Below are 13,187 nucleotides of genomic sequence, written 5' to 3' on the forward strand. Positions count from 1 at the left end.
TCAGTTAGCCCTACTTCCAAAATACACTCCAAGTATGTCTGTTTTCTCACCATTTTTACTACCACTGCTATGATCCACTTTAGGATCATCTGAGATATTTTTGAGAAACTTTAATGTATGGATGATTTCAAAGTAATAAATCTTGACAGGATCACCAAGGGAATGGTATAGATAGAGAAGAGATGATGACTAGGACTAAGCCTTAGGGCGCTCTAATATTAAGAGGTGAGGGAAACAAGGAAGAATGAACCACAGAGGAGACCAGGGAGGAATAGCTAATGAGGTAGGAATAAAATGAGGAAACTAAACTAAGTTGTCCTGGAAGACAAGGAAAGAAAGTGTGTTAGTGAGGAGAGAATGATCAGCTTTGTCAGATTCAGCAGGAGACAGAGGTTTAAGAACAGTGGGAAAAGTGTGGAATGATTGTGAAGAGTAGGAAGGTGAGTGTGCCAGAAAAACTTAACAATGGTGCTGCCTAGTTTTGAGTGTTTATTTGAGGTTGATTATCATTTTAGGTTGTCTAAAACTGTTTTCAAAGGGATCCTTGAGCAAGTGAGCCAGAAGAATAGGAAAGGATTGTTTAAAGTGGCATTTTAATTTGTACTTTGAGAAGTACTACAGTGTCTGATGATGATGGTAAGGTTCAGAGATTGAATGACTGAGGTAGGGTTAGGAAAAAGATTACTGGTGATGAGAAAGCTGAGAGGCCAGGATAGGACTGGATGATTCATCCTTTTGGATATTGAAATTGTGGAGAGAGGTCAGAATTGGAGTGAAGAAGATTTTGAGTAGTCAAATACTGAGTTCCAAAGGTGCTACATTATCTTTTATATGAACTAAAGTGTCATCTTTATTCTATTATTTATTTACCCTTTTTTATTTATTTTATTTTTATTTATTTTTTATTGATATCAAAGACCTATCTTGTAATAAAATGTAAATCTATAAAGTGGATTCTTTTTTTTTCCTAGTTAAGACTTGGGTTTATTTGTTTACTTATTTATTTATTTTTATGTTTGGCCACAAAACAAGTCTTAACACATTTAAAAACACTAAGATCATGGAAAATATGTTCTCTGATCACAATAACAGAAGGAAAATTAGAAAATTCACAAACGTGTGGAAATTAAACAACACTCTCCTAAATAAACAATGGGTAAAAAGAAAAATCATGGGGAAATTAGAGAGTGCTTTGAAATAAAAGGCAAAGTACAACATATCAAAATTTATAGGATGTATGTAGGGCTTATGTCATGCTTAGAGGAAAATTTATACTTGTAAACACCTGTATTAAAAATAAGAATAATCCCAAATCAGTAATGTAAACTTCTACCTTAGGAATATAGAAAAAGAAGAGCAAACTAAACCAAAAGCCTATATAAGTAGGAAAGAACAAAGATTACAACAGAAACATATGAAATAGGGGGAAAAAAACAATAGAGTAAATCAACAAAACCAGAAGTTGATTCTTTAAAAAGATCGACAAAATTTGCAAGTCTTTATCTAGAATGACCAAGAAAAAAAGAGAGAAGACCAAAGCTACTAAAATCAGAAATAAAGCAGGGACATTATTACACTGTCATTATGGTTTGTTGTGGTGGTAAGATTTAGTTTCTTTCTCTTTCTCATTTGCATTTTTGTTCCACCAGTGGGTTTGTTCTTTCTTGTGTATTCATGGTAGTGATTATCATTTTTCAGGTTCCAGATGCAGAACTTCCTTGAGGATTTCTTGTAGGGGCTGGTCATGTGGTGGTGAACTCTCACAGTTTTGTTTGTCTGGAAAATACACTAGTTTTCCCTCATTTCTGAAGGCTAGGCTTGCTGGGTATAGTATTCTTGGCTGGCATTTTTTTTTTACTCTTAGTATTTTGAATATATCATCCCATTTTCCTCTGACCTGTAGAGTTTCTGTTGAGAAGTCCACTGTTAGTCTGATAGGGGCTCCCTTGTAGATGACATACTGCTTTTCTCTTGCTTCTTTTAAGATTCTCTCTTTGTCTTTGAGCTTCACCAGTTTGTCTTGGAGAGGATCTTTTTGGGTTGAATCTGTTTGGGGATCTTTGAGCCTCCTGGATCTGAATGTCCATGTCTCTCCCTGTACCTGGAAAGTCTTCCATTATCATTTCATTGAATAGGTTTTCCTTGCCTTTTCCTTTCTCCTCCTCTTCTGGAACACTTGTGGTTTGGATGTTTGTGTGCTTAAGGTTATCTGCTAGCTCTTTTAGATTTTCTTCATTTAAAAAAATTCTTTTGTCCTTTTTGTTTCCCTGCCAGGGTTATTTCAAAAAGACTATCTTCAAGATCAAAAATTCTTTCTTCTGCTTGTTCTAGCCTGCTGCTTAAACTTTCAGTTATGTTTTTTATTTTGTTGAGTGAATCTTTCAGTTCCAGGAGTTCTGCTACATTCTTTTTTAAGGTGTTAATCTCTTTGTAAATTTCCTCCTTCATATCCTGGATTTTCTTTTTCTCAATTCATTATGTTAATTGAGTCTTCTGATATCTCACTGAGTTTCCTTAAGATTGTTGCTTGGAATTACTTTTCAGTCATTTCAAGGGTTTCCTGCTGTGTAGGATCTGGTGTTTGAGAATCACTGTATTCTTTTGGTGGTATCATATTTTCTTGTGTTTTCGTATTTCTAGTATCTCTATGTTGATGTCTCGTCATCTGGTAGAGCAGTTACTTCTTCTATTACTCTGGAATGGGCTATAAGTTGAGAGACATCCTCTTCTTTTTCTAGTCTCCACTGGTGGCTCTCCCAGTGTCAGTGCAGTTGAGTGTCTGGTGGGCTGCTGGCACGGTGGCTGTGGCCACTGCTGTGACATTGAGCCTCTTTTGTGGCAGCTATGGTGGACCACCCCCCATAGAAATAGTGTTTTCACTGTACTCTTTGCTTGCTTCTGGGCAGAGGGGGCTGCCCTCAGCTCCTTCCTAGGACCCTGGGCATTGCTCTCTTTCCTGCTTCCAGATAGAGAGGGCTGCCTTTGGCTCTTCTACACTTTTTTTTTAGTGTGGTAAAATACACATAATGTAACATTTCCCATTTTAATGATTTTAAGGGTACAGTCTAGTGTCATTAAGTACATTCACACTTTTCTACAACCATCACTACCAGAACTTTTTCATCTTTCCAAACTGAAACTCCATACCCATTAAACAACTCCTCATTCCCCTTTTCCCCTTCGGTGGTTGTCCTTTTCAGCCATCATTCTACTGGGTGTCTCTATGAATTTGGCTACTCTAAGTACCACTTTTAAGTGGAATCATATAGTATTTGTCCTTTTGTGACTGGCTTATTTCACTTAGTATAATGTTCTCAGTGTTCATACATGTTGTAACATGTATCAGAATTTCTTTCCTTTTTAATGCTGAATAATATCCCATTGTATGGATATATCACATTTTGTGTATCCGTTCATCTGTCAATGGATACTTGGTTTGCTTTGACCTTTTGGCTATTGTGAGTAATGCTGCTGTGAACATGGGTGTACAGGTATCTGTTTGAGTTCCTACTTTCATTTCTTTTGAGAATATGCAGGCATACTTCCTTTTATTATATTTTGCTCTTTTGCATGTCACAGATATTACATGTTTTACAAATTGAAGATTTGTGGCCACCTTGCATTGAGCAAGTCCATTGGTGCCATTTTTCCAACAGCATGTGCTCACTCATGTCTCTCTGTCACAGTTTGGTAATTCATTATATCTGTTACGGTGATATGTGATCAGAGATCTTTGATGTTCCTATTATAATTGTTTTGGGATGCCATGAACCACACCCATAAAAGATGCGAACTTAATTGATAAACGTGTGTGTTCTGACTGCTCCACCAACCAGCTGTTCTTCTGTCTCTCTCCCTCTCCTCTGGCCTCCCTATTCCCTGAGACACAATAATATTGAAATTAAGTCAGTTAATAATCCCACAATGGTTTCTAAGTGTTCAAGTGAAAGGAAGAGTCACACATCTCTCACTTTAAATCAAAAGCTAGAAATGATTAAGCTTAGTGAGGAAGTCATGTTGAAAGCTGAGACAGGCCAAAAGCTACACCTCTTGCACTAACCAGTCAGCCAAGTTATGAACGCAAAAGAAAAGTTCTTGAAAGAAATTAAATGAACTCATTAAGAAAAGTTCCTGAAGGAAATTAAATGAAGTCAAGAATGATAAAATAACAAAACAGCCGTATTGCTGATACAGAGAAAGTTTTAGTGGTCTGGGTAGAAGATCAAACCAGCCACAGCAACCCCTTAAGCCAAAGCCTACTCCAGAGCAAGTCCCTAACTCTCTTCTGAAGGCTAAAAGAGGTGAGGAAGCTGCAGAAGAAAAGTTTAAAGCTAGCAGAGGTTGACTCATGAGGTTGGAGGAAAGAAGCCATCTCCATAACATAAAAGCAAAAAGTGAAGCAGCAAGTGCTGATGTAGAAGCTGTAGCAACTTATCCAGAAGGTCTAGCTAAGATCACTGATGAAAGTGGCTACATAAATAACAGGTTTTCAACATAGACAAAACAGCCTTAATTGGAAGAAGATGCCATCTAGGACTTTGATAGCTAGAGAGGAGAAGTCAGTGCCTGGCTTCAAAGGACTCTCTTGTTAGGGGCTTATGCATCTGGTTGGTTACTTTAAGTTGTAGCCAGTGCTCATTTACCATTCCAAAAATCACAGGACCCTTAAGAATTGTGCTAAATCTACTCCACCTCTGCTCTGTAAATGGAATAACAAACCCTGAGTGTATTTACAGCATGGTTTACTGAATATTTTAAACCCACTGTTGAAACCAATTGCCCAGAAAAAAAGATTCTTATCAAAAAAATTACTGCTCATTGACAATGTACCTGCTCACCCAAGAGCTCTGATGAAGATGTGCAGGAGACTAATGTTTTCATGCTTGCTAACACAACATCTGTTCTGCAGCCCATGGATCAAGGAGTAATTTTGACTTTCAAGTCTTATTATTTAAGAAATACATTTCATAAGGCTATAGCTGTCATAAGCTATGATTCGTCTGATGGATCTGAAGAACGTAAATTGAAAACCTTCTGAAAAACATTTACCATTTTAGATGCCATTAAGAACATTTGTAATTCATGGGAGTTGAAAATACCAAAAGTAACAGGAATTTGGAAGCAGTTGATTTCAAACCTCATGGATGACTTTGAGGGGTTTAAGACTTTAGTGGAGGAAGTAACTGCAGATGTGGTAGAAATAGCAAGAGAGCTAGAATTAGGAGTGGAGCCTAAAGATGTGACTGAATTGCTTTGATCTCATGATAAAACTCAAACAGATGAGGAGTTGCTTCTTATGAATGAGCAAAGAAAGTGATTTCTTGAGATGGAATCTATTCCTTGTAAAGATGCTGTGAAATTAATGAGGTGACAAAGGATTTAGAATATTGTATTAACTTAGTTGGTAAAGCAGCAGCAAGGTTTGAGAGGACCAACTCCAATTTTGAAAGAAGTTCTAATGTGGGTAAAATGCTGTCAACATCACAAGCTACAGAGAAATCTTTCATGAAAGGAAGAGTTGATCAATATGGCAAACTTCATTGTTGTCTTATTTTAAGAAATTGCCACAGCCACACCAAACTTCAGCAACCACCTCCCTGATCAGTCAGCAGCCATCAACATTGAGGCAACATCCTCTAGTAGCAAAAAATTATGACTCACCAAAGGCTCAGATGATCGTTAGCATTTTTTAGCAATATGGTATTTTTAATTAAGGTATGTACATTGGTTTTTTTAGACATAATGCTATTACACACTTAATAGACTACAGTATAGTATAAACATTTATATGCACTGGGAAACCAAAAAATTTATGTGACTTGCTTTATTGGGATATTTGCTTTATTGCCATGGTCTAGAAGTGAACCTGTAGTATCTTCAACGTATGCCTGCACCCAGAATTGAAATTGCTGGATCATATAATAATTTTCTGTTTAGTTTTTTGAGTAACTGTTATATTGTTTTCTATAGTGGCTGTACCACTTTTACATTCCCATCAGCAGTGCACAAGGATTCCAGTTTCTCTACGTTGTTGCCAACACTGGTTATTTTCTGTTTTTTGATTTTTTTTTTCTCTCAATAATATCCATGCTAGTGGGTGTAATGTGGTACCTCATTGTGGTTTTCATTTGCATTTCCCTAATGATTAATGATGTTGAGCATCTTTTCATATGCTTATTAGCCACTTGTGTGTCTTTTTTTGGAGAAATGTTGGCTTTTTGAAAGTTTTTTTAGTTTCTTATCTTTAGGAAGACTTGCATAGTTGTCATTAAATTAGTAACTATTTTTACGTTTAAAGTTTTTCTATTTCAAATGTTTTTTTTGGTCCTTAAAAAAAGATGGAAGGAATTATAGTGAATCATCTTATTGTCATGTACTTCATTTTTATTGAATGATTTAGAAAAATAGCTCAAAAACCATTTTTATTCACTGAAATGCATTTTGAGATTAATATTAGAAAATTCTTTTTTATAAAGTACTAATACTATTTTCTTTTTGTTGACTAACTTTAGCAACACCAACAAAGATTCCAGTGGATACTAGCACTCCTCCCAGACAGCATTTACCAGCTCATGAAAAGATGGCACAAAGGAGGTCATCATTTAGTAGTCAGGTAATCTCTTTAGTTAATATTCTTCTGAATAAAGTTTTATTAAAAGGGGAAAATTATCTAAATCTTCAGAAATTTATTATCTTTCTATAAAGATCAAAATAACTGTTAATATATGACAGTCAAGGTCTTTATTTGTGTGAAGCCACATATATAATTCCTTTTAACAATTTCAGGTAAAACATTAGATTTTTTTTCAGTTGTGAAAAGCTAATAATTGAGAGTCATTCTATATCTAAGTTCAAATGCCAATTGCCTTCATTTAAGTCAGCCAACTTTTATTGAAAGCTCGTGCAAGGTACTGTGTAGCAAGGGCCTTGGAAGATAAAAGATAAATAGGGAACAGACCTTTCCAGAGTGAAGGGGAAGGACATACCTGTACTCAACTAACAAGAGTTTGAGGCAAATTGTAAGTTCAGTGCTAGACATATCATGTTGATATTTCTGGTGGAAGTACTTATGTATGGGATTGAGTGTCACTTCTGTGTTATTTTTTATTTTGCTTCTAGTCCATAAATTCCCAGTCTGTTGGTTCATCATTAACACAGCCAGTGATGTCTCAAACTACAAATTTACCAATTCCACAAGGCATGTCCCAGGTATTTTTTTGTTTGTTTGTTTCAGTTGAGTATTTTAAAATGATAAATTGCTTTTAAGCTAATAAAGTTTTTCAAAATATAAATGCAGTGAATCTCAACTGGGGCCATTTAGAATATCTGGGGACATTTTTGATTGTTATGATTGTGGGATACCATTGGCCCTTAGTGGGCAGAGGCCAGGGATGCTAAATGTCTTTTAGGATGCATGACAGTCTTGCACGACAAAGAATTGTCCTTCTTAATATGCTGTAATGTTCCCCTCCCCCTCATTAAGAAATAGTATAGACATAAAGATGTTAAAGATGAAATGTAGCTGTTTATTTTGTTCTTCCTATGAATATTTGAAGAATGGAGTAACTTTATTCATATATTTATTCATTTGTTCATATATGGCATATTTATTGAGTTCCTTGTATGTAACAGATATTGCAGGTACTAACAATACAAATATATAACATATATTAACAACAATACCATGTTATATAGTCTATGCTCAAAATATATAGGCTTATGTATGAGCTTATTGCATGACCCTAAATGTAGCCTGAGAAAATGAAGGAAAACTTTCTAGGAAAATTTGTTATCCAGCCTGAGTCTGAAAGGAGGCCTAAATATAGAAATTAGCAAGACAAAGGAGAGTAAATTCCATAAGTGACACTATGTTACTCTTGATCATAACTTCCCAACTTGTAATTTATGTCTGCACTCATTCAATGTTTCAAATACATTGAAAATACTACTGAGTAGTAATAAATATAAAATTTTCTATTTTGTTTGGGATTAAATACATCTTGACTTAGCAAAATCTTGATTTCAAGTAATGATAGCAGTAGGTAAAAACAATATTTAAAAAAAACTCTATCTTATATGGTTATTATTTAAATTATGTATATATAACTATATATATGACTAGTTATATATAGTTTTTTTTATATATAAGTATATATATAAAACTTATGATATGATAAATGCACAAATATATTGGCAATCCTCTAAACTACCCAAACTTTATAATCTTGATTTCTAGCAACATACTGTCATGTAAGGTCTTTATAATAGCACTGTATTATTAAATATTATATTTAGTTGCAGCAGTTTTAAATAGCATTGAGTCCTCAAATCCTATTTATTTTGAAGTATTAACAGAATTTTTATGTGAATATTTAGATATACAGTCATCCTTCCGTATCTGCAGGAGATTGGTTCTAGGACCCACCGCATATACCAACATCCACGGATTCTCAAGTCCTGCAATAAGTCTTGCGGGAACCCATAGATATAAAAAGTCAGTTCTTTGTATACGTAGGTTCCACATCCTGTGAATAACGTATTTTCTGTCCACAGTTGGCTGAAAAAAATCTGCATATAAGCGGACTCACACATTTCAAACCCATGTTGTTCAAAAGTCAACTCTTCTTTCAATATTATTAGTTCTTTAATCTCAGGAAACTAAGCATTTCTTAGCATTTTATAGGGATATTTTCATGAAATAAATAATATGTTCTATATCAAAAATGTTAGTAAGTATTCAAATCTCACATTTTGTTAACTAAAAATCCAAATACTTTGCCTCTTAGTTCTGTGGTTTTAGTTCCTATTACCCTGCCTTCTGTATTTGTTTTTATTTTTTTATTTGTACTTAACAGAAATTCTTTAAATGGTGACAATGTAATATTTAGTCAAGGGTGCAAATAACTTTAGTTGTAATAAAATATATTTGTATCATGTAAACATAACATTTGAACTAATATTTTTTTAAAAAGGCATGAGGGAGTTGAGGTACTAAATTTGTAGTATTTTCTTAAATCTAGTGTAATTTAATATATGATCTGGTTCTTGTCAACTTCAGAAGTCAAAGTTGTGTGCTTTGGAAAGTAATATTCAGTATCTTAATACAAAATTTTGAAGATAGAATAAAAAAGCTTTTGGGGGGCATTTCTCACTTTTAGATGCAGTTCACTATAGGAGAATATTTTAAGACAGATTTCTAATAAAGTGAAATTCTTTCTGCCCTTATACTGTCTCATGTACTGAATATTCATGGAAATAATTAAATAAGCCTGTGTGGACTTAAAAGATGAATCACCTAATGTGGCTAAATTACAAGGAGTAGAAAATAGGAGCTGCTGGGCCGGCCTGGTGGCGCACTGCTACAGTGCGCCGCTTGGGAAGCGCGGTGGCGCTCCCGCCGAGGGTTCGGATCCCACATACAGACCGGCCGCTCACTGGCTGAGCGAGGTACGGGCACCACACTGAGGGTTGCGATCCCGTTGCCGGTCCCGGTCCGCTACGGGCGCGACACTGAGGGTTGCGATCCGTTGCCGGTCACGAAAAAAGACAAAAAAAGGAAAAAAAAAAAAAAAAGAAAATAGGAGCTGCTTATGACTCAGGCGAAACATAGAGAAATAAGTAAGATTGAAAAACCTTATGTTTTTATTCATGTATGCATTCATTCATTCATAATTGCTTAGTCTTTGAAAGCCAATGCTTTAAAATTGTCTGAGGACAATTTTAGTTGAAAATATAAGTGAAACTATTATTGTTGGTTATCTGCTAGTTGTTTGTAACTTTGGATAATTCTACTGATATACACATGGGGACATTCTAGGGATGACAGAATTTGATATGAGTTAACTCCAGGTGCATGCTACTTTTTCATTTGCTAAAGGGTATAAATGAAGCTAAGAAGTTAAATAACTTGTTCTAGTAAGTGGTTGAGCCACAATATGAACTTGGTGCTCTAACTCTAGGGTGTACTTGTAATCAGTCAAGATCCAGTCAGAAGCAGAGCAGAAATTTGAACAGGGATAAAATTTTAAAAATTATTAACTGATAATAGGGAGTAACTCCTAAAAGAAGTAAAGAGAATCTAAAGAATATATGAATAGCAGATGTTGAGAGCATCCACTAATTGTCAGTCAAAGGGAGAGTACTCAAGGAAGGAACAAACTTGGAAGATGTCCCCAGCCTCCTAAACTCCTCCTCCCCAACGGGCTGAGATTCAGATCTCATTGGGGCAGGTGTGGCAATAGCCACTAGGTGACAGAGAAGTTGACTGACATGCCACAAACTAAGTCTGGAGAGCAGGAAGCCACCTGCTGTGGTACTGATAAAATTTGCTGGGAATCTGCCCCTCAGGATGTCATTGAGACTTGCTGGAAAGCTGCCTGTTGGGGAGCTGATGAGACTCACTAGAAAGTTGCACCCCTGGCATAGGAGCAAAAAGAAAAAGCACTAGAACCAGGAAGAGAAGCACTTTCCTTTGTAGTATTCCTCTAGCACCATATACTTGGTATGGCTAACTCTGCCCGCTGGCAAAGGAGAAATATTTTTAACATCCAGCTTCAAAATCATAAAGCTGAGCAAAGATGGGTAGATTCAGAGCTGAGAGGGAACACATTGATAACTGGCCTAATATTCTTGACTCATGAAATACTGCTTACTTTTCACATTGCACAATTTTGAAGAGTAAGTAATTCTAAAATATGTTGTACTTTTTCCATACATGGTACTTCAGTTTCAGTTTTCAGCTCAATTAGGAGCCATGCAACATCTGAAAGACCAATTGGAGCAGCGGACAAGGATGATAGAGGCAAATATTCATCGGCAACAAGAAGAACTAAGAAAAATTCAAGAACAACTTCAAATGGTCCATGGTCAAGGGCTGCAGGTAAGTTATTGTTATATTTGAATACAAACAAAGCATCCATTCACATTTTGTTTTTCTAGGTAAATTGACTTTTCTTAACTAAAGGTGAGTTTCAGGAGATAAATTTCATCAGTTCAATTCAATAAATACCCATTGGTTACCTACTTAATATGATTATACTTTCATCAGTTCAATTCAATAAATACCCATTGGTTACCTACTTAATATGATTATACTTAAAGTCTCTAAAGATAATTTATTATTCTTCCCTAAGGGTATTTCCATCAACATCCTTGTTTCTCCAAATTAATGGAGCCATTTTAGCAGTTCAAACTTTTATAAGTTTAATCCATAATATAAAAACTATATTTTACATAAACTTTTAAGCACATTTATGTACAGAATTTATAAGTGAATAATCAGTAATCGTTTTAATAAGATACCATTAGGTATGATTCAGATTAGTCTTATTTGACCAATTGGCAGAACCACTCTAAGAGACTAAGGACTTTGGTAGAAGGGTACTTTAAGTGAAAATTACTTCTATCTAACATCATAAATTATAAATGACACGTGATAACAGAGCTGCCAATCCACAGGCCTTTGGGTAGCACTGAGTTACACTTTTACTGACAATTGGGAGCATGATAACATTAGGATGACTAGAAGAATGAGTATGAAGCTTCATGTTTTATTCAGTAATTACTGATTGCTAATTGTTCATTCAGAATGACTTAGTCAACTTGATTCTTGCTTTTTAAACTTAATTTGTAGCTTGATTTTGCTTGCTTTCTTTTAATGATCTCATTCTTTTTTTTTTTTTTTTTTTTTTTTTTTTTTTTTTTTTTTTTTTTTTTTTTTTTTTTTTTTTATCTACAAAGCTCATTTTAATGTAATCTTTATTTTTAAAGATGTTTTTGCAGCAGTCAAATCCTGGATTGAATTTTGGTTCTGTTCAACTTTCTTCTGGAAATTCGTCTAACGTCCAGCAACTTACATCTATAAATATGCAAGGCCAGGTTGTTCCTGCTAACCAGATTCAAAGTGGAATGAATACTGGACATATTGGCACAACTCAGCACATGATACAACAGCAGACTTTACAAAGTGCATCAACTCAGGTAATGTTGTCGAGTACAGTGGGCTATGGAGTGTACAGTGACTGAAATGTATGCTATTGCTGAAAAAAAAATAAAGCTCTATCTTATAAAATACCATATTTTAAAATTAATAGTAATTAGAAAGTATACTATTGAGAGGGAACATTAAATTGTTTTGTGTAAAATTATGTTGGTGTTAAATATTTTCAATATTTTGACTTTTAAAAAATTTCACAATCTGTTTAAGGATCTAGTCTAATATTTATACCGGGTTCTTGTCATTTATAGACTACTTCTGTATGTTAAAAAGGTTTGACTTGCAAAAGAGGCTGACCAGGAAAGATGAGACCATATGTATAGAAGAGACTGTTAGGAGTACAGTGATGGCTTAATCAATATTCCAGAAAATTTTGATAATTACTATACAATTGTGACTATAAATCCCAAGGCTCTAAATGAAAAATATGAAAATGTCTAATAATTAGTCACTCACTTTGGGCATTTAACAGAAGTTCTTCATTTATATTTTAAGATCACACTTTTTTCCTAAAGTCATATCTTACCTTCTAGCAAAGTATTCAAGACTAATTCATTCTGAATTGCTGTAAGTCATTCCTTTGAGGTTAGATTTCTCCCAGAGTAATACATCCTTCCACTTCTTTTTCTGGTATGTCAACAATTGTTAGAACAATGAGTAGTAGAAGCATACTTCCCAAATAACTTTTTTCAGTTAATCCATCTGTAAAATCTTCTCTTTTCTAACAGAGTCAACAAAATGTACTGAGTGGGCACAATCAGCAAACATCTCTTCCCAGTCAGACACAGAGTACTCTTACAGCCCCACTGTATAACACCATGGTGATTTCTCAGCCTGCAGCCGGAAGTATGGTCCAGATTCCATCTAGTATGCCACAAAACAGTACCCAGAGTGCTGCAGTCACTACATTCACTCAGGACCGACAGATAAGGTAGTTGTCGTATTTCATTTGCCATTTTCAAAGTTGTAAATTGATTAAAAACAGTAATTTGATTTTTAAAAACATGTTTTTAGTTTGTTGCTAACTACAGCCAGTTCTTAAGTTAGAAATAAAAACATAGAATGTATCCATTGTTTAAAGACTTTATAATAAAAGAGTAACAACAAATCTTATTTCTTTTGCAAAAATGTGCTACTAAATATTATAGAATCCAGATTCTACAGCACACTGTTATACAAGGTTTATGATAGG

The 13,187-nt window shown here is 34.8% G+C and overlaps 1 protein-coding gene across 1 annotated transcript in view; it reads left to right on the top strand.

Moving 5' to 3' along the window:
- Nucleotides 1-13,187, top strand: part of CLOCK (clock circadian regulator) — a 122,539-nt gene that overhangs the window by 91,494 nt on the left and 17,858 nt on the right. Inside the window, exons 15-21 of the mRNA XM_008581656.1 lie at nt 2,739-2,881; nt 4,957-5,018; nt 6,513-6,613; nt 7,120-7,209; nt 10,727-10,879; nt 11,770-11,979; nt 12,724-12,926. Of these exons, the coding sequence (XP_008579878.1) occupies nt 2,739-2,881; nt 4,957-5,018; nt 6,513-6,613; nt 7,120-7,209; nt 10,727-10,879; nt 11,770-11,979; nt 12,724-12,926 (962 nt within the window). The remainder of the gene's footprint in view (nt 1-2,738; nt 2,882-4,956; nt 5,019-6,512; nt 6,614-7,119; nt 7,210-10,726; nt 10,880-11,769; nt 11,980-12,723; nt 12,927-13,187) is intronic.

Source organism: Galeopterus variegatus, unplaced genomic scaffold, assembly GCF_000696425.1.
Source record: "Galeopterus variegatus unplaced genomic scaffold, G_variegatus-3.0.2 Scaffold2428, whole genome shotgun sequence".
In the NCBI taxonomy this organism is placed as follows: domain Eukaryota; kingdom Metazoa; phylum Chordata; class Mammalia; order Dermoptera; family Cynocephalidae; genus Galeopterus; species Galeopterus variegatus.